The following is a 27,125-nucleotide window of genomic DNA, read 5'->3' as shown; positions in this document are numbered from 1 at the left end:
GCCCCACAGATCTCTCTGCCGCAGCTCGCGGGTCCTCTCCAGCAGCCCCACAGATCTCTCTGCCGCGGCTCGCGGGTCCTCTCCAGCAGCCCCACAGATCTCTCTGCCGCGGCTCGCGGGTCCTTTTCAGCAGCCCCACAGATCTCTCTGCCGCGGCTCGCAGGTCCTCTCCAGCAGCCCCACAGATCTCTCTGCCGCGGCTCGCGGGTCCTCTCCAGCAGCCCCACAGAGGCTCGCGGGTCCTCTCCAGCAGCCCCACAGATCTCTCTGCCGCGGCTCGCAGGTCCTCTCCAGCAGCCCCACAGATCTCTCTGCCGCGGCTCGCAGGTCCTCTCCAGCAGCCCCACAGATCTCTCTGCCGCGGCTCGCAGGTCCTCTCCAGCAGCCCAACAGATCTCTCTGCCGCGGCTCGCAGGTCCTCTCCAGCAGCCCCACAGATCTCTCTGCCGCGGCTCGCAGGTCCTCTCCAGCAGCCCAACAGATCTCTCTGCCGCGGCTCGCAGGTCCTCTCCAGCAGCCCCACAGATCTCTCTGACGCGGCTCGCGGGTCCTTTCCAAGCAGCCCCACAGATCTCTCTGCCGCGGCTCGCAGGTCCTTTTCAACAGCCCCACAGATCTCTCTGCCGCGGCTCGCAGGTCCTCTCCAGCAGCCCCACAGATCTCTCTGCCGCGGCTCGCAGGTCCTTTTCAACAGCCCCACAGATCTCTCTGCCGCGGCTCGCGGGTCCTCTCCAGCAGCCCCACAGATCTCTCTGCCTCGGCTCGCGGGTCCTCTCCAGCAGCCTCACAGATCTCTCTGCCGCGGCTCGCGGGTCCTCTCCAGCAGCCCCACAGATCTCTCTGACGCGGCTCGCAGGTCCTTTTCAACAGCCCCACAGATCTCTCTGCCGCGGCTCGCAGGTCCTCTCCAGCAGCCCCACAGATCTCTCTGCCGCGGCTCGCGGGTCCTCTCCAGCAGCCCCACAGATCTCTCTGCCGCGGCTCGCGGGTCCTTTTCAACAGCCCCACAGATCTCTCTGCCGCGGCTCGCAGGTCCTCTCCAGCAGCCCCACAGATCTCTCTGCCGCGGCTCGCGGGTCCTCTCCAGCAGCCCCACAGATCTCTCTGCCGCGGCTCGCAGGTCCTCTCCAGCAGCCCCACAGAGGCTCGCGGGTCCTCTCCAGCAGCCCCACAGATCTCTCTGCCGCGGCTCGCAGGTCCTCTCCAGCAGCCCCACAGATCTCTCTGCCGCGGCTCGCAGGTCCTCTCCAGCAGCCCAACAGATCTCTCTGCCGCGGCTCGCAGGTCCTCTCCAGCAGCCCCACAGATCTCTCTGACGCGGCTCGCGGGTCCTTTCCAGCAGCCCCACAGATCTCTCTGCCGCGGCTCGCAGGTCCTCTCCAGCATCCTCACAGATCTCTCTGCCGCGACTCGCGGGTCCTCTCCAGCAGCCCCACAGAGGCTCACGGGTCCTCTCCAGCAGCCCCACAGATCTCTCTGCCGCGGCTCGCGGGTCCTCTCCAGCAGCCCCACAGAGGCTCACGGGTCCTCTCCAGCAGCCTCACAGATCTCTCTGCCGCGGCTCGCGGGTCCTCTCCAGCAGCCCCACAGAGGCTCACGGGTCCTCTCCGGCAGCCCCACAGATCTCTCTGCCGCGGCTCGCAGGTCCTCTCCAGCAGCCCCACAGATCTCTCTGCCGCGGCTCGCGGGTCCTCTCCAGCAGCCCCACAGAGGCTCACGGGTCCTCTCCGGCAGCCCCACAGATCTCTCTGCCGCGGTTCGCGGGTCCTCTCCAGCAGCCTCACAGATCTCTCTGCCACGGCTCGCGGGTCCTCTCCAGCAGCCCCACAGAGGCTCGCGGGTCCTCTCCAGCAGCCCCACAGAGGCTCGCGGGTCCTCTCCGGCAACCCCACAGATCTCTGCCGCAGCTCGCGGGTCCTCTTCAGGCACAGCAGACTGAGCTGAGACGCAGCCCACAGGCCTCACTTCAAGCGCGGCTTCATCGGCTCTGTTGCGACTTTGTAGATCTTTTTTCGGGTCGCAGCAGCCCTCATTTTCTTTGACGGGAATCTTTATTTAAAATCAATAAAAACACTTGATGGGAGCCACCGGCCCACCAGGGGAAGCCTGACACCCCCCCCGCTCGGCAATCCGCCCCTGCCTGTCATGGTAATACAACACCAGAAATAACTTAGTTTTCCCTTTTTTATTCATTGTTGTTACCAGATGTATATTGCCCTTTGTTTTCAAGTTATATATTGATAGACTTTGCATTCACCTACTAGCACCTTGTATTTATCTATCCTTTTTTATTTTAATGTATCCCAGTTCTATGTAACCCTTGTTTTATGTAAAGCTTTATTGCTATGTACCTTCCATTGTAAACCGATGTGATATGTAATTTTTTACATGAATCTCGGTATATAAAAGTTCAAAATAAATAAATAAAATTAATTTGTTGAGGGCTGGTTGTTGTGAATTCTAGAATCTTCTAACAAAAATATATTTAAAAAAAAATAGATTTGTGACATCACTGGGAGTTTTGCAGCTAAAGTGTTTATACTGCAGACGTCTTCCTGGCGTGACACGAGACTGATGTAATATCTTATTTATCATTGTTAAGCAGTTGAGATTCATACTGCAGCAATTATGATTATGGCATGTTGACATTATTTGTTTTAGAACCAACCCTGATCATCATTTTTATTGCTCTGGTCTATGAAAATACCTTGCTTGAGGAAGCTAAAATATTGACATAGCCGAGCAAGCCACGGTAAACTTCACAGGGATTTGCATGCGGCCATTGGCGACTGCATCTGTAGCACATCATGCCTGGGAGCTGAGTAATATCAGTAACGACACACAGCGTCTGTGAGCGGGGTGATAAGGTCCAAACTGGAAATGCACTCAGCAGCAGATAGGAATAGCAGCAACTTGCCACTGTGCCAATTGGCTGTGAGTCACTAGGGACAGCCATTTCCAAGTCACCAGCATGCTGGGCTTGATGGACCCTCAGTCTGACCCAGTGATTATATCTTTACTGGCGGACAAACTCTAAGGGCTGACATTAGGGCTTGCTTCTAGGTACTTGGTGTTTTCTTAAATGATTTTCCCCCCTAAATAGTGACTGCAGTGCCGTGGGATAAAAGTGAAGAATAAACTCACCCCCCCCCCCCCCACACACACACACACACACACAAACACAGATAAATAAATCCAGGATTGGCTTAGTTTGTCGCTGGTAATCTAGCTATCCCATGGTAAAGGTTTTCTGATGCACCACAGCAACAGCTGGGAATGTGAAGGCTGGACGGTCAACACAGATAAGATGGTTTGTTATGTTTGTTTGTTATGTTTCATGCAAAACCCCAGTGACTGGTTTGCTACATATCTAGGGAAATCAGGTCCAAGCTCCAGAAGGCCATGTCTGTCATAAAAAATGTAATCTTTAGAACTACATTTCCCATAATGCAGATGGTGCCATGCTACATTCCCTTATGCCAGTCATTCAATGTTATATCATGCTTTCTTTTTGCAATGCATGATTTAGTTTTTGGATTAATATTTATTTATTATTTATTGGTTTTTATATACCGCCGCTTATCAAGATATCACGTCGGTGTACAGAGAACATATTAACATACGCCTAAGCGTTATACATAGAACAAGGTAGTAAAAGTTAACTATACGCCTAAGCATTATACATCAAACAAGTTAATAATGGTAAAACTATTATAAAAAACAACTCAGTGTGGGGGAGGCAAACAAGGGTAAATTTAGTTAAATATGCATAGCAAAGTGTAATTAATGTAAAAACAACTTAGGATATTACTTAAGAATAGCTTAGATATTAACATTGGTGGAAATAACTTAGTAAGACTGGGAAGGTTGGGGGGGTGGGAAGGTAGGAGAAAGGGTAAAAAGTTGGGAGAGAGAAGCTGTAACAGACGTTACATGTTAGGGGAGGCGATACGAGTGAAACAATTCCCATCATGCTTCAAAAAAGTTTAGCAATATATAATATAATATAATATAATATAATAAACTTGACAATCCCACACATTGCTATTAGGGGTGTGCAGACCAAAAAACTGTCATTTCATGTCGATTTTCATTCTCATTAATATTTTCCATTTTTTAATGTTTTGGAAAGAGTGAAAACTAAAAACATAAAAGATAAACATAATTTTGTATTTTTTCTATTGTTTTATTTTGAAATCAACAAGAAACAACATTGTCTATGTCGTTTCAAACGAATGCAGATCACTAATTGCTATAATGTGGATATCATTGATGATATAGGAGAATTCATTGATGATACTAAGTGCTCTGGGTGCTTCTGATTTAGGAGGCAGCACCAATAATCCATTGAACTCCCCAGCTATGTAATAGTTTGTCTGTAGATTGTACCTGACACAGGTAGGTTGTAAGTAAGATGAGCTTATATCTCAGGGCAAGCTACTCTTCATCTTTCTTCTTGCTGGGCCAACCCCTTTGCCGCTGTACCCCTGTAGTTACACTTTCTGTGAGAAAAGCCTGCGTGCACATGCAGGGCTCTAACAGAATGCAACCAGGGCCGGACCGGCTTGTCACGTATGGCATGGAGCCCTCTGAACTTCTATAGTGTTTTTGCAGGCAAAGCCTGCTCCTTTCTCAGGGCTGGAGAATAATAGTTGGAAGCCCGGACCTAGCTACGTATAAACTTTGATTTTTTTTTTTTTTTTATCCATGCTTGGTTGGGCCACAACAATAGAATCTCAGAAAAGGCCCTCCTCCTATATCTGAGACACAATACCCTGCTCTGACTGTTTGAAGAATGGCAGCGGGGGGAAAATGAAGTAAGGGAGAATAGATTATATATATATATATAATGTAACTTTATGACCTCTTTGCACTTGTCAATGTTTCCTTTCTGCATTTCACACCCCCCTTGTTATATGTAAACCAGCATGATGTGATTTCTAATCACGAATGCCGGTATAGAAAAACTCTAAATAAATAAACAAATAAAATAAATAAATATATATATATATATTGAACACGTAACACGATCTGCAAACCCTTTGGAGTGCTGTTTCGCAACTCAGATCCTGCAGCCTCACCTACCAGCAGCTCCGCTTTTCAGGATCTCCATAAGGCAAGTTTATTTCATGCGCATCCCCTGTTTGCAGCCATTTCTCTCATGCAAATGACTAAAAGCACAGAAATGGACATTTGCCCAGCAGCTTCCTCTTGCATTTGTTTGGGCCTCTAGCTCCATGGGATCCTGCCAGGAGTTACCCGTGCCTCTTTCAGTTGTATTCCCTCTGCCCTCTAACCCAGGCACTTCACGGACGGGCCTCTGGTTGAGAGAGACAGACATAGCCCGATTCTCACTGGAAACTGCTACAGTCCTGCTCTCTGGGGCCGCTGGCACTTCACCCTTCCAAGGTGGCCTTGCACTCTGCCCCCTGCAGGGTCTGCCCGTGGTCCAAGCTGGGTCTGGGAATTAAACCCAAGTCTCCTCCTGCCCGGCACTTCGGACCTTCTTTACCCTTCTCCAGATCTCAGCCTTGCTACTAGACAATGTGGAGGGTAAATGAGCGTAGCGTGCCTGCTGGAGGGGGCTGCAGTGGTAACTTCCTTCCCGCACACTTGCACGTGACTCCTAGGATTACTGTGCTCTGAAGGAGGGGGTGCAGTGGTAACTTCCTTCCCGCACACTTGCATGTGACTCCTAGGATTACTGTGCTCTGAAGGAGGGGGTGCAGTGGTAACTTCCTTCCCGCACACTTGCACGTGACTCCTAGGATTACTGTGCTCTGAAGGAGGGGGTGCAGTGGTAACTTCCTTCCCGCACACTTGCACGTGACTCCTAGGATTACTGTGCTCTGAAGGAGGGGGTGCAGTGGTAGCTTCCTTCCCGCACACTAGCACGTGACTCCTAGGATTACTGTGCTCTGAAGGAGGGGGTGCACTGGTAACTTCCTTCCCACACACTTGCACGTGACCCCTAGGATTACTGTGCTCTGAAGGAGGGGGTGCAGTGGTAACTTCCTTCCTGCACACTTGCACGTGACCCCTAGGATTACTGTGCTCTGAAGGAGGGGCTGCAGTGGTAACTTCCTTCCCGCACACTTGCACGTGACTCCTAGGATTACTGTGCTCTGAAGGAGGGGGTGCACTGGTAACTTCCTTCCCGCACACTTGCACGTGACTCCTAGGATTACTGTGCTCTGAAGGAGGGGGCTGCAGTGGTAACTTCCTTCCTGCACACTTGCACGTGACTCCTAGGATTACTGTGCTCTGAAGGAGGGGGCTGCAGTGGTAACTTCCTTCCTGCACACTTGCACGTGACTCCTAGGATTACTGTGTTCTGAAGGAGGGGGTGCACTGGTAACTTCCTTCCCGCACACTAGCACGTGACCCCTAGGATTACTGTGCTCTGAAGGAGGGGGTGCAGTGGTAACTTCCTTCCCGCACACTTGCACGTGACTCCTAGGATTACTGTGCTCTGAAGGAGGGGGTGCAGTGGTAACTTCCTTCCCGCACACTTGCACGTGACTCCTAGGATTACTGTGCTCTGAAGGAGGGGGTGCAGTGGTAGCTTCCTTCCCGCACACTAGCACGTGACTCCTAGGATTACTGTGCTCTGAAGGAGGGGGTGCACTGGTAACTTCCTTCCCACACACTTGCACGTGACCCCTAGGATTACTGTGCTCTGAAGGAGGGGGTGCAGTGGTAACTTCCTTCCTGCACACTTGCACGTGACCCCTAGGATTACTGTGCTCTGAAGGAGGGGGTGCACTGGTAACTTCCTTCCCGCACACTTGCACGTGACTCCTAGGATTACTGTGCTCTGAAGGAGGGGGCTGCAGTGGTAACTTCCTTCCTGCACACTTGCACGTGACTCCTAGGATTACTGTGCTCTGAAGGAGGGGGCTGCAGTGGTAACTTCCTTCCTGCACACTTGCACGTGACTCCTAGGATTACTGTGTTCTGAAGGAGGGGGTGCACTGGTAACTTCCTTCCCGCACACTTGCACGTGACTCCTAGGATTACTGTGCTCTGAAGGAGGGGGTGCACTGGTAACTTCCTTCCCGCACACTTGCACGTGACTCCTAGGATTACTGTGCTCTGAAGGAGGGGGTGCACTGGTAACTTCCTTCCCGCACACTAGCACGTGACCCCTAGGATTACTGTGCTCTGAAGGAGGGGGTGCAGTGGTAACTTCCTTCCCACACACTTGCACGTGACTCCTAGGATTACTGTGCTCTGAAGGAGGGGGTGCAGTGGTAACTTCCTTCCCGCACACTTGCACGTGACCCCTAGGACTACTGTGCTCTGAAGGAGGGGGTGCAGTGGTAACTTCCTTCCCGCACACTTGCACGTGACCCCTAGGATTACTGTGCTCTGAAGGAGGGAGCTGCAGTGGTAACTTCCTTCCCGCACACTTGCACGTGACCCCTAGGATTACTGTGCTCTGAAGGAGGGGCTGCAGTGGTAACTTCCTTCCCTCACACTTGCACGTGACCCCTAGGATTACTGTGCTCGAAGGAGGGGGTGCAGTGGTAACTTCCTTCCCGCACACTTGCACGTGACCCCTAGGATTACTGTGCTCTGAAGGAGGGGCTGCAGTGGTAACTTTCCTTCCCGCACACTTGCACGTGACTCCTAGGATTACTGTGCTCTGAAGGAGGGGGTGCAGTGGTAACTTCCTTCCCGCACACTTGCACGTGACCCCTAGGATTACTGTGCTCTGAAGGAGGGGCTGCAGTGGTAACTTCCTTCCTGCACGTGACCCCTAGGATTACTGTGCTCTGAAGGAGGGGGTGCAGTGGCAGCTTCCTTCCCGCACACTTGCACGTGACCCCTAGGATTACTGTGCTCTGAAGGAGGGGGTGCAGTGGCAGCTTCCTTCCCGCACACTTGCACGTGACCCCTAGGATTACTGTGCTCTGAAGGAGGGGGTCAGTGGCAGCTTCCTTCCCGCACACTTGCACGTGACCCCTAGGATTACTGTGCTCTGAAGGAGGGGGTGCAGTGGCAGCTTCCTTCCCGCACACTTGCACGTGACCCCTTGGATTACTGTGCTCTGAAGGAGGGGGTGCAGTGGCAGCTTCCTTCCCGCACACTTGCACGGGACCCCTAGGATTACTGTGCTCTGAAGGAGGGGGTGCAGTGGCAGCTTCCTTCCCGCACACTTGCACGTGACCCCTAGGATTACTGTGCTCTGAAGGAGGGGCTGCAGTGGTAACTTCCTTCCCTCACACTTGCACGTGACCCCTAGGATTACTGTGCTCTGAAGGAGGGGGTGCAGTGGTAACTTCCTTCCCGCACACTTGCACGTGACCCCTAGGATTACTGTGCTCTGAAGGAGGGGGTGCAGTGGTAACTTCCTTCCCGCACACTTCCACGTGACCCCTAGGATTACTGTGCTCTGAAGGAGGGGGTGCAGTGGTAGCTTCCTTCCCGCACACTAGCACGTGACTCCTAGGATTACTGTGCTCTGAAGGAGGGGCTGCAGTGGTAACTTCCTTCCCGCACACTTGCACGTGACCCCTAGGATTACTGTGCTCTGAAGGAGGGGCTGCAGTGGTAACCTCCTTCCCTCACACTTGCACGTGACCCCTAGGATTACTGTGCTCTGAAGGAGGGGGTGCAGTGGTAACTTCCTTCCCGCACACTTGCACGTGACCCCTAGGATTACTGTGCTCTGAAGGAGGGGGTACAGTGGTAACCTCCTTCCCGCACACTAGCACGTGACCCCTAGGATTACTGTGCTCTGAAGGAGGGGGTACAGTGGTAACTTCCTTCCCGCACACTTGCACGTGACCCCTAGGATTACTGTGCTCTGAAGGAGGGGGTGCAGTGGTAACTTCCTTCCCGCACACTTGCACGTGACCCCTAGGATTACTGTGCTCTGAAGGAGGGGTGCAGTGGTAACTTCCTTCCTGCACGTGACCCCTAGGATTACTGTGCTCTGAAGGAGGGGGTGCAGTGGTAACTTCCTTCCCGCACACTTGCACGTGACCCCTAGGATTACTGTGCTCTGAAGGAGGGGCTGCAGTGGTAACTTCCTTCCCGCACACTTGCACGTGACCCCTAGGATTACTGTGCTCTGAAGGAGGGGGTGCAGTGGTAACTTCCTTCCTGCACGTGACCCCTAGGATTACTGTGCTCTGAAGGAGGGGGTGCAGTGGTAGCTTCCTTCCCACACACTTGCACGTGACCCCTAGGATTACTGTGCTCTGAAGGAGGGGGTGCAGTGGTAACTTCCTTCCCGCACACTTGCACGTGACCCCTAGGATTACTGTGCTCTGAAGGAGGGGGTGCAGTGGTAACTTCCTTCCCGCACACTTGCACGTGACCCCTAGGATTACTGTGCTCTGAAGGAGGGGCTGCAGTGGTAACTTCCTTCCCGGACACTTGCAAGTGACCCCTAGGATTACTGTGCTCTGAAGGAGGGGCTGCAGTGGTAACTTCCTTCCCGCACACTTGCACGTGACCCCTAGGATTACTGTGCTCTGAAGGAGGGGGCTGCAGTGGTAACTTCCTTCCCGCACACTTGCACGTGACCCCTAGGATTACTGTGCTCTGAAGGAGGGGGTGAAGTGGTAACTTCCTTCCCGCACACTTGCACGTGACCCCTAGGATTACTGTGCTCTGAAGGAGGGGGTGCAGTGGTACTTCCTTCCCGCACACTTGCACATGACCCCTAGGATTACTGTGCTCTGAAGGAGGGAGTGCAGTGGTAACTTCCTTCCCGCACACTTGCAAGTGACCCCTAGGATTACTGTGCTCTGAAGGAGGGGCTGCAGTGGTAACTTCCTTCCCGCACACTTGCACGTGACCCCTAGGATTACTGTGCTCTGAAGGAGGGGGGTGCAGTGGTAACTTCCTTCCCGCACACTTGCACGTGACCCCTAGGATTACTGTGCTCTGAAGGAGGGAGTGCAGTGGTAACTTCCTTCCCGCACACTTGTACGTGACCCCTTGGATTTACTGTGCTCTGAAGGAGGGGGTGCAGTGGAAGAGGGGTGCATTGCAGTGGTACTTCCTTCCTGCACGTGACCCTAGGATTACTGTGCTCTGAAGGAGGGGGGTGCAGTGGTAACTTCCTTCCCGCACACTTGCACGTGACCCCTAGGATTACTGTGCTCTGAAGGAGGGGGTGCAGTGGTAACTTCCTTCCTGCACGTGACCCCTAGGATTACTGTGCTCTGAAGGAGGGGGCTGCAGTGGTAACTTCCTTCCCGCACACTTGCACGTGACCCCTAGGATTACTGTGCTCTGAAGGAGGGGGTGCAGTGGTAGCTTCCTTCCCGCACACTTGCACGTGACTCCTTGGATTACTGTGCTCTGAAGGAGGGGGTGCAGTGGTAACTTCCTTCCCGCACACTTGCACGTGACCCCTAGGATTACTGTGCTCTGAAGGAGGGGGTGCAGTGGTAACTTCCTTCCCGCACACTTGCACGTGACCCCTTGGATTACTGTGCTCTGAAGGAGGGGGTGCAGTGGTAACTTCCTTCCTGTACGTGACCCCTAGGATTACTGTGCTCTGAAGGAGGGGGTGCAGTGGTAACTTCCTTCCCGCACACTTGCACGTGACCCCTAGGATTACTGTGCTCTGAACGAGGGGGTGCAGTGGTAACTTCCTTCCCGCACACTTGCACGTGACCCCTAGGATTACTGTGCTCTGAAGGAGGGGGTGCAGTGGTAACTTCCTTCCCGCACACTTGCACGTGACCCCTAGGATTACTGTGCTCTGAAGGAGGGGGGGTGCAGTGGTAACTTCCTTCCTGCACGTGACTCCTAGGATTACTGTGCTCTGAAGGAGGGGGTGCAGTGGTAACTTCCTTCCCGCACACTTGCACGTGACCCCTTGGATTACTGTGCTCTGAAGGAGGGGGTGCAGTGGTAACTTCCTTCCCGCACACTTGCACGTGACCCCTAGGATTACTGTGCTGTGAAGGAAGGGGTGCAGTGGTAACTTCCTTCCCGCACACTTGCACGTGACCCCTAGGATTACTGTGCTCTGAAGGAGGGGGTGCAGTGGTAGCTTCCTTCCCGCACACTTGCACGTGACCCCTAGGATTACTGTGCTCTGAAGGAGGGGCTGCAGTGGTAGCTTCCTTCCCGCACACTAGCACGTGACTCCTAGGATTACTGTGCTCTGAAGGAGGGGGTGCAGTGGTAACTTCCTTCCCGCACACTTGCACGTGACCCCTAGGATTACTGTGCTCTGAAGGAGGGGGTGCAGTGGTAACTTCCTTCCCGCACACTTGCACATGACCCCTAGGATTACTGTGCTCTGAAGGAGGGGGTGCAGTGGTAACTTCCTTCCCGCACACTTGCACGTGACCCCTAGGATTACTGTGCTCTGAAGGAGGGGGTGCAGTGGTAACTTCCTTCCCGCACACTAGCACGTGACTCCTAGGATTACTGTGCTCTGAAGGAGGGGGTGCAGTGGTAACTTCCTTCCTGCACACTTGCACGTGACCCCTAGGATTACTGTGCTCTGAAGGAGGGGGTGCAGTGGTAACTTCCTTCCTGCACACTTGCACGTGACCCCTAGGATTACTGTGCTCTGAAGGAGGGGCTGCAGTGGTAACTTCCTTCCCGCACACTAGCACGTGACCCCTAGGATTACTGTGCTCTGAAGGAGGGGGCCTAGGTTATGGGCTTCTCCAGTCTTTATTTAGTGTCGGCTCGGCACCTTTGCCAAGTGGTTTGGGGGAGGGAGATGAAGTTGCTGGTCCACGTTAGGTAGCTGGTGATGGGGGGGGGGGGGGGGATCTGGATTTTTTTGTTTGGGGGGGTGAGGTTTGGGGATTTTTTGCCCAACCTTTCTGACCCTGAGAGAGGAGTTAGGTTTTGCAGTGGCTTTGGATCCTTCGGACTGAGGGACTCCCCAAGCCATTTGGTGGAAGTGTGGGGGAGGAGGCTGGATGCAGGGGGGGGGTGTCTCACACTGCGGTTTCTGCCCGGAGACCAGGAGGGAGAGTGCTGTAATCAAACTGTAATGTGATTTTTGCTGCTGTTCTATTTTTTTCATTGGCCCTTGTATTGTGAAGCTGCAAATGATCTGCCTGCAGGAATTGTAATGAGCTGTAAAGCAGCGGGTGTTGGGTATCAGGCAGTGCACCCCGGGTGCTGGGCTGGGAGGTCCTTGGGAAGCCCCTTCCAGTGCACCCCAGACAGGCAGGACAGGGGCCATGGACATAGATCATTTGGGATGATGCTAGGATTTTGGTGGGATTGTGCATGCACTGGGCCCTGGCGCTCAGTGAGCCCCTGCCTTCATGGCTGTACCTGGAGTAGCGCCCTTACAGATTTATCCATATTCTGTAATAAGTGAATTGCCCGGTCTTTTATTTGTCTTGACTGGACGGTAAACTCCACGGAACAGAGACTCTCTCTTAAATGTACTTGTACAGGCAGTGGTAATTTAAAAAAAAACTAAAAGAAAAATAATTGTACTGGGACGGTGCCATTCACTTTTTCCTAACGGGGAAGAGGAAGCAGGTTGGTGGTAAGAGTGCAGGCCGGTGACCTGGCACGACTTGTGCCCAGCGGGTGACCCTGCACAGGGTGACCCTGGACATGGGCATTGCCGCTTTCCAGAAGGAAGGTGGACAAGCAGCGGCTCTTCCTGCAGCAGCGGCAGCACGGAGCATGCCTGGAGGAAGAGCAAACTGCCGCCGCCGCCGGACCTGTTGGACCAGTTTGGGGCTGGAAAGGAAAGTGCAAGAAGTGGCGAGCAGCGCGCCCAGTCCCGGGAGCCAGGCCGCGTTTCCCAGCGCCGCGGCGGGAAAAGCCAGGGGGGGCGCCTGCCCAGGTAAGAGGAGGAGGAGCGCGCGGGGCTCCCGGGCCCAGAGGTCACCACACCGACCCCCCCCCGAAAGGCGCCTTTTTATTTGCACCTGAGGAGGGGAGCGTTCAAGGAATGCATTGAGTCAGTCCCTTATACAGAGAGATATTACAGATAATGTACCTTTCTTTTGTTGGTTGCTGTTACTGTTTCCTCTGTTCACAGAGCTGTCTGGGAGGCCGGGGTCCCGCACGGTGACCCTAACCCACAGTGACGGGGGGGGGGGGGGGGGGGGGGGGATGCTGGGAGCTGGGCTCTGTCACGTGGCCCACCCAGGGTTTTACTTCTAAATGAGCTTTGCAAACGCAGAGTTTTGTGGGGTTTTTTTTTAAAGAAGCCTTGACATATGGAAGGAAACAGTTTCGGCATTTCGGGTTTTTTCAGTGGTTACAGCCAGTAAAACGTTTGTGGGGGGATTTTTTTCATGCAAACAAGAGAAAATAAATATTTTTTTTATAAGTAGATATGATAAAAGCAGTATTTCTTGGTTACATCTGTATCTCTAAGGGTAGAGTGCCTTTTGGATCCTAGAAAGAATATAATTACAAAACAAACAGCTTTTTTTTTTTTTTAAGTAACTGCCTTTCTCTGTCTAAGGTATCGATCTGCTAAGTCCGTGCCTGTCAGATCTGCAGAAAGTCCTTTGTGTTGTTGTGTAGAAAACACTTATAAGTAAGAACTGGCTTCCTCGTTTGTTTTTCTAAGGAAATATACAAATATACAAATTTGCAAAATGTTCTGAGTGTTGTAAAGCAATACTTTTTACTGGGCTCCATTCACCTAAAATCCCTTTGGCCCCTAGAGGATAACTAGCAGAAAAATCTTGAATAGCAATTGTTGTGAAATCAGATATTCTTCCAAAAAAAAACAAAAAACATATTGGGATTGCATGGGAGGAGGAGCCACAAAAGCCTTTCCCTTAACACCCTCCCAGTCCTGTCCACAAACACCTTTCATTTGCCTCTGGGAGCCCTCAGGGTCTGCATCTGAGCTCAGTGGCTGCAAGGCTTTGACTTCCTGCTTGCATTTAACATGATCACCAAGCTACTACCAGGCCTGGCACTACCAGATGTGCAAACTCTGCAGTTGCACGGGGCGGCCCGCCCGGGAGGGTGGTAGCTATGGTTGAAGGGGCCCACTAAACGGAGCAGCAAGAGGCAATATGCGGCCGCCAGTAGACCCCCATCCCACTAGCAGCAGAAAAGGGGAAAGGCCCATGAGTCTGCTGGTAGATCCCATCCCACTGGTGGCAGAAGAATGGAGAGACCCGTGCCTCCCTCCACCTGATGAATAGGGAGCCATTCTGTGGCTCCTCCTTGTGTGCCAGCCTGCCTCGCCGTGCTCACTACATGGTGCTAGAACTTCCTGTAGGCTTATCTCGTGCACCGTGAAATGAGTCTACAGGAAGTGCTAACACCAAGAGTGTTAAATACCGCGGGCTGGCTGGCATGAGCAGGAGCTGCAGAAAGGAGCCTGCCTGGGGGGATGGGTGTGCTTGTGTGTGTGAATGGGAGCCTGTCTGGGGGGAATGAGGGCATGTGTGTGTGTGTGTGTGTGTATGTGTGTGAATGGGAGCCTGCCTGGGGGGGTGGGTGTGTGTGGGTGTGAATGGGAGCCTGCCTGGGGGGGATGGGTGTGCGTGTGTGTGTGTGTGTGAGTGAATGGGAGCCTGCCTGGGGGGATGGATATGCGTGGGTGTGGGTGTGATTGGGAGCCTGCCTGGGGGGATGGGTGTGTGTGTGTGTGGGTCTGAATGGGAGCCTGCCTGGGGGGATGGGTGTGTGTGGGTGTGAATGGGAGCCTGCCTGGGGGGATGGGTGTGTGTGGGTGTGGGTGTGAATGGGAGCCTGCCTGGGAGGGATGTATGTACATTTATTTATTTATTTATTTATAACTTTTCTATACCGAAGTTCAAATAACAGAGTTCATTATCACTCTGGTTTACATTGCAACCATAAAAAAACAGTGACAAAGTTGTCTTACATAGAACAGGGGGAGAGAAAAACTTGGATACAGCTTAAGCATGGGGAGTAACGTGTCAAAACTGGTAAGAACTGATAACAGTTGGCTTTTTTACATGTGTGTCAATGGAAGCCTACTTTGGGGGGGGGGGGGGGGGGTGAACAATTTGTGCCACTCCCACTAATCTGCTAAGCTGAGGGTGACTGGAAATCAAAAGTTTTCGGATATGGGAAACTGGAGATTTTTCCCTTCTTGTTTTAATTATTAGGCATTTAATGTGTCTGCTATTTTGAAATGTTTTATTGCTGCTTGGAAATTTTTAAAATGTATTATTTGAGTTCTTAATTATTGGATATTATTCTATTTGTCATTTGTTTGGCAATATTCTTTTTATTAGTACTGCTTACTATGATTGATTTATATTTCTTGATTTTATTGATGATTTATGAGCTTGTGATGTTTCTGTTTTTCCATTGCTTCACTGCATTCAGAGTCTGGCTTGTTGCAGTTTCCAGTTCAGTTTCTGTCTGCACATTTATTCTGTATTTGGTGAGGCTCTGTCTATGTTCTTCATGTGTAAGCGAGGTGAGGTATTCTGCTTGCATGTTGTTTCCATGTAGGAATTTAGAGCTGACTGGTTTGTTCTGCTTTCCTAACAGGAGGGGTTTTAGGGCCTGGTAATATTTTCCTTTTCATATATGAGGTTATTCCTGTTTGCGTGGTTGCAGTTAGTACTGTTTTGGTGTAGGAAGTTTATTCTATTGCTGTCATTCAGTTTACTCAAGGATGTCCAAGGGCCAGACCCACCCCATACACGTCTTACAATAGATCTAATGCCATAGGGGTTCCAAGCGCCTTTTTTTGCAGGGTTTTCTGGGAGGCACCGCAGCAGTGCAGGCTTTTCTGTACAACAGACTGGTACCAGCTACAGGGCCCAGCCGGCACCAATTTTATGTACCGGTCGCTGGGGCAGGAACACCTGGGGATCATTCCTGCACAATTTAGAAATGTTGGACCTGTGGATGGGGTAAGGTAGGTTTGGGGGGGGGGGTATTAATTTTGACAGTTTGGGTTGCCGGAAGGAGCAGGGTTTTTTGTCTGGCATGGAAAGAGGGCCTGGGACAGAGCGTGAGACTGACCGTTTGGTCACTGGGGGAAAACAACAACAGTTTTGTGTTACAAATAAAGCAGAAGAGAGGGCGAGGGAGGTGGCGTGGAGGAAATCCAGTAGTGAGGGCTAAGGGCAGATACCTGCGGTCAGCTCTCAGCAGAGGTCAAGCGCGCCGAGGGCAGACAGGAAGGGACCTTGGTGGTGAGAGGGAGAAGTGAGGCTTGCGATGGCACAGGCAGCCCAGCCGGTCCTTGTCTGCTGCTCACCTTCTCTCGTTCTGTCTTTCCTGAGATCTGTTCTCCTGTCCGGGCACGAGCTCTGCCACAGCCCTGCAAGCGCCTTCCGTTATCAGGGAAGCAAATCAGACCCACTTCATGAGAAAAAGGGGGTAGAAAGAGGAAACTTCTGCGCAACGCATTCTGCTTTTAACTCTTGCTCCATCTCTTCATAACCCACTCACCCCCCTCCCCAAAAAAAAGAAAGTTTTGAAGAACCTTTCTCTGTTTTTTAAATAATTTTACATTTAGAGGTTTTTACAAAAAAATGAACAGAGATAAGGAAATCACATAATCTCGATAAACAAGGAATATGGCATAAAAGAGAATGCCCCCCCCCCAAAAAAAATAAAAACAAACATAAGAGAATATAAAAAATAAACGTGTTTCAGACTGAACTAAATTACTGGCTTTGGCAGAAAATCCCATAATTGAATTCTCTGCTTACTTTCTGAATGTGCTTGAAATCTGTGAGTTTCTTGAAGAGGTCCCCTTGTTCCAGTACAACTGAGAGGAGTAGATTGCCCTTCCTCTGAACCTGCCCTATGCCACTCACGAATCTGTGACCCTCTGTTAGATTTCCTCTCCGCAGTCTCTCCATGCTAAAGAGCCTCACCCGGTTACGCCTTTCTTCATAAGGGATCGTTCCAGCCCGTAATCATTCCTGCCGCCCTTCTGTGCATCTTGTCTGCTTCTGCTGTACCTTTCCTGAGATGCCGTGGCCAGAATAGCACGTGATACTCCAGGTGTGGTCACACCATTCACCTGTGCATGGAAATCATACGTAGTAACACCGGCAGGAAAATCCTAATGGTCCATCCAGTCTGCCCAGCAAGTTTCCTAACGTACGGGCCGATACAGTAAAGTCCACGGGAGAGCGGGCGAATGCACAGGCCACTCTCCTGTGCTGCGATTCTGTATTTAAATGAGGCCCGGCGGTAAAAACAGGCAAAAGGAGGCGCTAGGGACACTAGCACGTCCCTAGCGCCTCCTTTTGGACCGGAGCAGCAGCTGTCAGTGGGTTTCACAGCTGATGCTCAATTTTGCCGGCGTCCGGTTTCCGAGCCGGCAAAATTGAGCATCCGGTTTTCGACCCAACAGCCGTGGGCCAACTTCAAATTTTTTTTTATTTTTTTACTTTTTTTTACCCTTTGGGACCTCCGACTTAATATCGCCATAACATTAAGTCGGAGGGTGCACAGAAAAGCAGTTTTTACTGCTTTTCTGTGCACTTTCCCGGTGCCTGGAGAAATTAGCGCCTACCTTTTGGGTAGGCGCTAATTTCTGAAAGCAAAATGTTTGGCTTGGCTGCACATTTTACTTTCTGTATTGCGCGGGAATACCTAATAGGGCTATCAACGTGCATTTGCATGTTGCGGGCGCTATTAGGTTCGGGGGATTGGACGCGCGTTTTCGGCCCCTTACTGAATAAGGGGTAAGGGAAAACGCGCGTCCAATGGCGGGTTAAGTGCGCTCCGTCGGAGTGCACTGTACTGTATCGGCCCGATAGTAACTCCTGCTCCATGCCGGTTACTCCCAAGCCTTGTGTTAATGTTAAGGGTAGTAATGTTTACAATCAGACATGGCCGTAGAAGCAGTCCTGACTGCCTATCAATAGCCTATGCTGTAAAAGTCAGGGCCCAGTTTTGGCCCTCATCTGAATCCAGTTCCATGCCCAAATTGTTTTGTTCTCTCTTCTTTTTCCTCACCTTCTATTTGCTGATGATGGATACGGTGGTCCGTTTCCTTCATCCACCATGATGTCCATATTTAGGGCAGAACCTTTCCCCCTATGAATGCATATCTGGCTGTGATGCTTATGACATGATGGTGCTCCGCTGGGAAGGTGCAGAGGAGAATTAATTTGTGTATAGTGTTGTGATGAATATATAAAGTTACTATTTTAAATGAGCAAAGCATTGCTGAACTAGTTGGTAACCTTGAGGATTGTGCCTTGTCTTCTGACTCTGCTGGATCTCAGCAAGAGCTGATAGTGCCTTTACCACCTAAATCATCAGCCTTACTGGCATTTGTATAGCTGTGTCAGTGCCGTATACATATGATTTTTATAGTGCTACCGGCCATGCACAGTGCTGTACAATGGTGATAAGTATTCAGGTACAGTAAGTCCCTGCCCCAGTGAGTGGGTACCTGAAGCAATGGGAAATGAAGTGACTTGCACAAGGTCACAAGGAGTGTCAGTGGGAGAAGTATGATTTGCCTGAACCCTGACATCCCTCCCTGCTTCTCAGGCTAGGCCGCTGTCCCTGCACAGCGAGTGCATTTCAACCAGTGGTGTTTTTACAGCTGTACCTTCTGTGCTCATTGCATCTCCTATCCTCAGAGAAAGCCGGCTCTAGTGCCGGCTCTAGTACCTTGCCAGCATAAGCAACCTGTGCAGCTCATCAATGTTTCTCAATGCAGCGGGCCAGTTCAATGTTCTCAGATCCAGCAGAGCCTTTCCTGGTGCAGACCCAATGGCATCCCCTCAGCTGCACCTGTAATCCTCCTCATGTGACCGAAGACCTGCAGATATTGTTCTAGCACTTCAGAACGGCTCCTCTCCTGGAGGCTCTGGGGTCCTGCTCTTTAGATGAGACCTTTTTAGTGGATTAATACCTCTGTGGCACGCTTTTGAGGTTTGCGCTTTTCTTCCTCAGGCCAGAGCGCTGCCGTTTCCCGGGGACGAATAGCACAGCCTCACGGAGGAGCCAGGCTGCCTGCAGGTGGAGGAGGGGAGGGGTGCCAGAGGCGATGGGGGGGGGGGGGGGGGGGGGGGTGAGAAAGTGACTGTTCTTATTAAAAGTGTCCCAAGGCGTTCGATCATCAGGATACGCAATGCCTTCCATTCCATTTTCTAATAAACATACGAAGACGAAACAAGTTCTTGAACCGGCACTGCAGAAGCCAAACAGCGATCATTGGGCAGCAAAGAAATACTTTTCAAAATATTCAGAACGAAACAAAAAGCGAGGAAGCCAACCCCCTAAGACAAAACCCCAGCATTCCCGTCAGACTGACAGAGAAGGGAGCCGAGCCCCTGAAAGGAATTAAAGCAACCATACAGAAGGAAAGGATTTGCAATAAAGGGATCACTTATTTTTATTTTATGTGGTTATGTGGTTGGTAGGGGATAATGGGCTTCTAACTCTCATCCTGCTGGCTCAGAAAGCCATTCCAGTGGCGCAGATGTTGGGCGCACATCTGGACTCCCGGCAACATTTCCATGGGTTTTCTGCCCGACTGCAGCCCTTGCTCTCTGATTTGTTTATGTTTGAAACTTTGCCTGAGAGAGGGAGGATTTCCTTCTGGTCACTTCTTTGTCTTTCCTCTCCATTGCGTCCCCTGCAAGCAGCAGAGTTATTTCTTAAAAGCAGGGAGTCCAGCCTTGCCAGGCGGAGGGCAGGGGCTACGTTACCCCAGCAAAGGTCTGAAAAACAGACGCTGGGGCAAGTGGGAGGGAACCAAGCAGAAAGGAAAAGCAAATGAGGAAAGGACACCTGTAAAACAAACTGTGCCGCGGTGTCAGTTATTCAGGGTGGCTGGCACTTACCACATCTGTAAAGCAAACGGCAGCCTCTGAGCGCTGGGGAATGATTCAGCCCGAGCTTGCAAAAATAACCCTTACTGCAGGGATGAGCGCTGAATTACTTACAGCTCGATCCAGTAAAGTGTGCTCCGTCGGAGCGCACTGTCACCCTGCTCTGGACGCGTGTTTTCCCTTACCCCTTATTCAGTAAGGGGAGGAAAACACGCGGCCCGCCCGCGGCACCTAATAGCGCCCTCAACATGCAAATGCATGTTGATGGCCCTATTAGGTATTCCCTAGCGATCCAGTAAGTAAAATGTGCAGCCAAGCCGCACATTTTACTCTAAGAAATTAGCGCCGCCCAAAGGTCGGCGCTAATTTCTTCCGGCGCCAGGGAAGTGCACAGAAAAGCAGTAAAAACTGCTTTTCTGTGCACCCTCCGACTTAATATCATAGCGATATTAAGTCGGAGGTCCCCAAAAGTAAAAAAAAAAATAAAAAAAAATTTTGAATTCGGCCCGCGGCTGTCGGGCCGAAAACCGGACGCTCAATTTTGCCGGCGTCCGGTTTCCGAGCCCGTGGCTGTCAGCGGGCTCGAGAACCGACGCCGGCAAAATTGAGCGTCGGCTGTCAAACCCGCTGACAGCCGCCGCTCCAGGCCAAAAGGAGGCGCTAGGGACGCGCTAGTGTCCCTAGCGCCTCCTTTTCCCCGTTTGCACCGCGTCGCCTCATTTAAAAACTGGATAGCGCGCACCGGCGAGGGGCCGGTGCGCGCGCCGGGAGAGCGGGCGTTCGTCCGCTCTCCCGCGGACTTTACTGGATCGAGCTGTTAGGCAGTAGGAAACACAGCGGAAGCAGCTTTGGCTCTCAAACAAGACTTTCACTGAATTAATGGGACGTGATGAAATGATTTTTACAGCTGTACTTAGCTAACTATCCAAAATTGTTATTATTTTTCCTTCCCACACAAGAATTAGTTTAATCCTGAACTGGAATAGAGAACCAAAATGGCTCTCTACATTAGCTTTCTCTCTTCCATCACCACCCCATCTAATCCTCTTTCTCCCCACCCCAACACTTCCCCCCTCAACATTCTTCACCTTCCTTTCTTCCTGACCTCAGCACTCTCTTTGCTCCCCCCTCCCCTATAGGTCACAGCTCCCTGAAAGAATGTGTGTGTGTGTGAGAGACAAAGGAAGTGGGTATGAGAAATACAGAGGAAGCAGGGGTGTGTGTGTGTGTGAGAGATACAGAGGAAGTGGGGGTATGTGTGTGTGTGAGAGACAGAGGAAGCGGGTGTGTGTGTGAGAGAGACAGAGGAAGCAGGTGTGAGAGAGAGAGAGGAAGTGGGGGTGTGTGTATGTGTGTGTGTGTGAGAGATACAGAGGAAGCGGGGGGGGGTGTGTGTGTGTGAGAGAGACAGAGGAAGCGAGGGTGAGAGATACCAGAGGAAGCGGGGGTGTGTGTGTGTGTGTGTGTGTGTGAGAGAGATACAGAGGAAGCGGGGGTGTGTGTGAGAGAAGGAGGAATCATGTGTGAGAGATAGAGGAAGCGGGGGTGTGTGAATGTGTGAGAGATACAGAAGAAGCGGGGGGGTGAATGTGTGTGTGTGTGAGAGAGACAGAGGAATTGTGTGTGAGAGATACAGAAGAAGCGGGGGTGTGTGTGTGTGTGAGAGAGACAGAGGAAGCGGGTGTGAGAGATACAGAGGAAGCAGGGGTGTGTGTGTGAGAGAGAGACAGAGGAATTGTGTGTGAGAGATACAGAGGAAGCGGGTGTGTGTGTGAGAGAGAGACAGAGGCAGCGGGTGTGAGAGATACAGAGGAAGTGGGGGTGGGTGTGTGTGAGAGAGACAGAGGAAGCAGGGGTGTGTGTGAGAGAATGAGGAATCATGTGTGAGAGATACAGAGGAAGCAGGGGGAGTGTGTATGTGTGTTTGTGAGAGAGACAGAGGAATTGTGTGTGAGAGATACAGAGGAAGTGGGGGTGTGTGTGTGTGTGTGTGAGAGAGATACAGAGGAAGCGGGTGTGTGTGTGTGTGTGTGAGAGAGACAGAGGAATTGTGTGTGAGAGATACAGAGGAAGCAGGGGTGTGTGTGTGTATGTATTTGTGAGAGAGAGAGACAGACAGAGGAAACATGTGTCTGTCTCACATACATATGCTCAAGCTCCCCCTTCTCTCACCAAGCATGTATATGTGTGCATAAGATAGAGGGAGCACATTTTGTTTATGTCTGTGTGTGTGTGTGTGTGTGTGAGTGTGTGTGTGGTATGTGTACCCTTAGTCTATGACAATCTCAGAATGACTGGTATGGAGAGTGGAGGATTTTTAAAATCCTTTTTAATTTTAATTACGGGGTATTATTTGATGTCTACTGTTTTTGAAATATTTTATCAATGTTTAGAAAATTTTAAAAAATTTGTGCAGGAGATTCTAATTATTGAATATTATTCTATGCAACAGCTGTTCTGAAATTTATATTTTTAGTATGGTTTTACTATTCTGATTGATTTAAATTTCTTGATTGTATTGTTTTGAGGAATAGTGATTTTCTGCTTTTCCATTGTTGCACTGCATACAGAATCTGGCTTCTGGTTGTGGTTCAGTTTTGTGTGTGTGTGAGAGAGAGAGAGAGAGGGAGCATATTGTGTGTGCATGTATGCCCCCAGTCTATGACAATTTTAAGATGACAGATATATGGAGAGTAGGACATTTTTAAAATCCTTATTAGTTTTAATTATTGGGTGTTATTTGATGTGTCTGCTGTTTTGAAATATTTTATCAAAGTTTAGGACATTTTAAAATTATATATTGGGGGTGCCAAAGGAAGATTCCGCCCCAGGTACCAAATACTTTAGGTATGCCACTGCCCCTGTAGGTAGGGGCAGTGGCATACCTAAAGTATTTGGTACCCCTACCTACAGTATATATGTACCCCTACCTACAGGCTTACTGAAGGGAGCATGGCTGGAGCAGTAAACAGAGAGGCCCAGAGACCTGGCAATTAATGCAAATTACCTGAGAAATGCACAAAGTGTGCATTTTGTATACCTGGTTTTGAGCCTATTTATATGAGGCAGCATGGTGACGGAGTGTGGGCAAGCATTTTTCTTGACCTTAGTTTGTAGTGACATCACAGTCCAAGCATGCTCAGACAACTTTCTGTGCTCAGCTCCAGATGTTGGTGACATCAGAAGAGTGCCTATTGTATCCAAATAGAGATAAGGAGGCTCGCACAGATTGTAATAAAGCTGGTGGTGATCTACGCGTTCCCCAGTGAATCTCTTTCTGTCAGAAATGTTTCTAACCCAAAAAACAAAGGTTTTCAAGTTGTGCCAGCTTCCATAACAGATAAAACAGGCTCAGATCTTGATATGGAGGCATATAGCAAACACAGGTGCAGCGTTGCAGAGAAAGTTAAAATTAAGAGAAAATTAAGAGAAAAAAAGAGACAAGAGGGCTCAGAAACCTGCAAAATAAAGAGAAGCAGCAGGACCACGTGGTGAGTGATACTGCTCCCACCCCCAGCCCAGCACTGTTTTCAGGCGTTTAAATTACAGACGCTTCCCTGGGCGTCCCTCTTTCTGCCAGGATCCTTTCTCAGTCTCTGTCCTCCTCCACTGCAGGGGCTCGTGCGGTCGGCACAGCTCAGTCGGGGCAAGAGCCCGCTCACCCCTCCCTTCTGTGAGCCAGCAGTGAACAGTGAACCGGGAAATTAAGAGAAAAAAAGAGACAAGAGGGCTCAGAAACCTGCAAAATAAAGAGAAGCAGCAGGACCACGTGGTGAGTAATACTGCTCCCACCCCCAACCCAGCCGTCTAGCCCAGCACTGTTTTCAGGCCCTTAAATTGCAGACACTCCCTGGGGCGTCGCGCACCAGGCGTCGCGCACCCGAAGGAGCGCAACCTAAGGGGCGCGACCTAAGGGGCTTGCCCCTTAGTGCGCTCCTTGGAGCGTCCCAGAGCAAGAGCCATTACCCACCCTTATCCATCCATCCAGCGATCACACATCCACTCATCCAGTCTCCAGCGGCACTCATCCAGCGGCACTCATCCAGTCTCCTGCAGCACTCATCCAGTTTCCAGCAGCACTCATCCAGTCCCCAGAGGCACTCATCCAGTCTCCAGCAGCACTCATCCAGTCCCCAGAGGCACTCATCCAGTCCCCACAGGCACTCATCCAGTCTCCTGCAGCACTCATCCAGCAGCACTCATCCAGTCTCCTGCAGCACTCATCCAGTCTCCAGAGGCACTCATCCAGTCTCCAGCAGCACTCATCCAGTCCCCAGAGGCACTCATCCAGCAGCACTCATCCAGTCTCCAGCGGCACTCATCCAGTCCCCAGAGGCACTCATCCAGTCCCCAGAGGCACTCATCCAGCAGCACTCATCCAGTCTCCTGCAGCACTTATCCAGTCCCCAGAGGCACTCATCCAGCAGCACTCATCCAGTCCCCAGAGGCACTCATCCAGTCCCCAGAGGCACTCATCCAGTCTCCTGCAGCACTCATCCAGTCCCCAGAGGCACTCATCCAGTCCCCAGAGGCACTCATCCAGCAGCACTCATCCAGTCTCCTGCAGCACTCATCCAGTCTCCAGAGGCACTCATCCAGCAGCACTCATCCAGTCTCCAGAGGCACTCATCCAGTCTCCAGCAGCACTCATCCAGTCTCCAGCAGCACTCATCCAGTCCCCAGAGGCACTCATCCAGCAGCACTCATCCAGTCTCCTGCAGCACTTATCCAGTCCCCAGAGGCACTCATCCAGCAGCACTCATCCAGTCCCCAGAGGCACTCATCCAGTCCCCAGAGGCACTCATCCAGCAGCACTCATCCAGTCTCCTGCAGCACTCATCCAGTCCCCAGAGGCACTCATCCAGTCCCCAGAGGCACTCATCCAGCAGCACTCATCCAGTCTCCTGCAGCACTCATCCAGTCTCCAGAGGCACTCATCCAGCAGCACTCATCCAGTCTCCTGCAGCACTCATCCAGTCTCCAGAGGCACTCATCCAGTCTCCAGAGGCACTCATCCAGCAGCACTCATCCAGTCTCCAGAGGCACTCATCCAGTCCCCAGAGGCACTCATCCAGTCTCCTGCAGCACTCATCCAGTCTCCAGAGGCACTCATCCAGCAGCACTCATCCAGTCTCCTGCAGCACTCATCCAGTCCCCAGAGGCACTCATCCAGCAGCACTCATCCAGTCTCCTGCAGCACTCATCCAGTCTCCTGCAGCACTCATCCAGTCTCCAGAGGCACTCATCCAGCAGCACTCATCCAGTCTCCAGAGGCACTCATCCAGTCTCCAGAGGCACTCATCCAGCAGCACTCATCCAGTCCCCAGAGGCACTCATCCAGTCCCCAGAGGCACTCATCCAGTCTCCTGCAGCACTCATCCAGTCTCCAGAGGCACTCATCCAGCAGCACTCATCCAGTCTCCTGCAGCACTCATCCAGCAGCACTCATCCAGTCTCCAGAGGCACTCATCCAGTCTCCTGCAGCACTCATCCAGTCTCCAGAGGCACTCATCCAGCAGCACGCATCCAGTCTCCTGCGGCACGCATCCAGTCTCCAGAGGCACGCATCCAATCTCTAGCAGCACTCATCCAGGCTACAGAAGCACACATCCAGTCTCTAGCAGCACATTCAAGCTCCGGTAGCACTCATCCAGCACCGATCCAACCTGAACAATAATGTACTACCGACCACGCACCTACAAATCACTCATCCCAATCATGATTTCCCCCACTACACAGTTACTAGGCCTCACCCTATTCACCATAATCCTATTCAACGCCCAATCTCTCACCAACAAAACTCTTATACTCAACGACATACTGCAGGACACAACCCCAGACGTTTGCGCCATAACAGAAACATGGCTCAAATCCACGGACATCACACTCATTAACCAATTACCAACGCAGACTTACGATTTCTTCTCCATCCCAAGACAAAAAAAAAGAGGAGGGGGTATCTTCCTAGCTGCAAAAAAATCCTTAAGGTTCTCACACCACCCCATCAGCACAGTAACTAAACTAGAACTAGGATTGTTCAAATCAGAACAACTCCAAATCCTGCTAGTCTACGCCCCACCAGCTTACTAGAGTCAGACTCCTCTCCTATCATCGAAACCATAACTCTGCATCTCAATCTTGACTCCCCTGCTATAATCCTGGGTGACTTCAATTTACATGTTGACAAAGTTCCCCTCTCTACAAAACTGTGAAGCCCTCCTCACCGCACTGTCAGCGATGGGATTCAGACAACAAATCAATAAACCCACCCACAAAGCAGGCCACACGCTCGATCTACTCTTTACAAACACTGGTATTTCTCTTACAAAACAACCAAATTGCAAAAAAGTCCCATGGTCAGATCATTCTCTAATCTCCACCAGTTTTTCCTTACCTCGATCAGACTCCAAACTCAACTCAAGACCCTCTTTCCTATACAGAAAACCTTGCAACTCGGAACATCTAAGTAAAGCTCTAACCTCGGATCTACCACTCATTGACGTATCTACCCCTAACGCTGCCCTCCAATCCTGGTCCAAAATAACAAAATCTATAGCAAACACTCTCTGCCCACTGACAACCAAAACAAGGTCTGCTAATACATCCAAACGTCAACCCTGGTATAATGATGAACTACGAAAACTCAAACAATTACTTCGGCAAAAAGAAAGAAAATGGCGCAAAGCCCCTTCACCAGCCTCACTCTCTGATTACAAACGATCACTCCATCTTTACAAAAGTACCACGTTGAAAATCAAAAGAGACTACTATGCCCGAAAGGTTCATCATCTCAGCTTTGACTCAAAAGCTCTATTCGCCTTCGTTTCCAGCCTCACTAAACCTATCACTCCAGATATACCACCCGAACAAGCCCAGACTAAAGCAGACGAATTGGCTCTTCATTTTAACAAAAAAATATCGGATCTCCTTAATCAGCTGATTCCAAACACTACGTCTCCAGATAACACATATCTTCCCCAAAATAAAGACATCCAGCTTAATGCCTTTGAACCCATCACAATCACAGAGATACAAAATGTATTAAAAAGAATGAAACCGTCATCACACCCATTTGATCAAATCCCTACCAAAATGCTTCTTCTTATCCCGGACACAATAGCAAAAACCCTAGCAGATATTATAAACTGCTCCTTATCACATGGCATCTACCCAGATGACCTAAAAAACTGCCTCAATCAAGCCACTGCTAAAAAAACCAAATCTAAATGCATGTGATCCCAACAACTTCCGCCCTATTTCCAACCTACCATTTATAGCTAAAATCATGGAAAAACTGGTAAACACCCAACTATCCAACTACCTAGAGGACCACAGTATTCTGTCCCCAAACCAATATGGTTTTCGCAAAGCCGCAAGCACCGAAACGCTACTAATTTCACTCAT

At 50.9% G+C, this 27,125-nt stretch overlaps 2 protein-coding genes across 2 annotated transcripts in view; one reads left to right on the top strand and one right to left on the bottom strand.

The window, feature by feature from the left end:
- VSIG1 (V-set and immunoglobulin domain containing 1) overlaps window positions 1-12,991 on the bottom strand; it is a gene marked incomplete at its 5' end in the record, with an annotated part of 194,121 nt that extends 181,130 nt beyond the window's left edge. Inside the window, one exon of the mRNA XM_029586037.1 lies at window positions 12,956-12,991. Within this exon, the coding sequence (XP_029441897.1) occupies window positions 12,956-12,991 (36 nt within the window). The remainder of the gene's footprint in view (window positions 1-12,955) is intronic.
- The window catches only part of LOC115081610 (synaptotagmin-like protein 2), a 251,242-nt gene continuing 236,605 nt past the window's right edge, over window positions 12,489-27,125 (top strand). Inside the window, exon 1 of the mRNA XM_029586035.1 lies at window positions 12,489-12,799. The gene's annotated coding sequence lies outside the window, so the exon portion shown is untranslated. The remainder of the gene's footprint in view (window positions 12,800-27,125) is intronic.

This window comes from Rhinatrema bivittatum, unplaced genomic scaffold (assembly GCF_901001135.1).
Source record: "Rhinatrema bivittatum unplaced genomic scaffold, aRhiBiv1.1, whole genome shotgun sequence".
NCBI lineage: Eukaryota > Metazoa > Chordata > Amphibia > Gymnophiona > Rhinatrematidae > Rhinatrema > Rhinatrema bivittatum.
The sequence above is the reverse complement of the archived record's forward strand: the minus strand, read 5'-3'. Positions and strand labels throughout refer to the sequence as shown.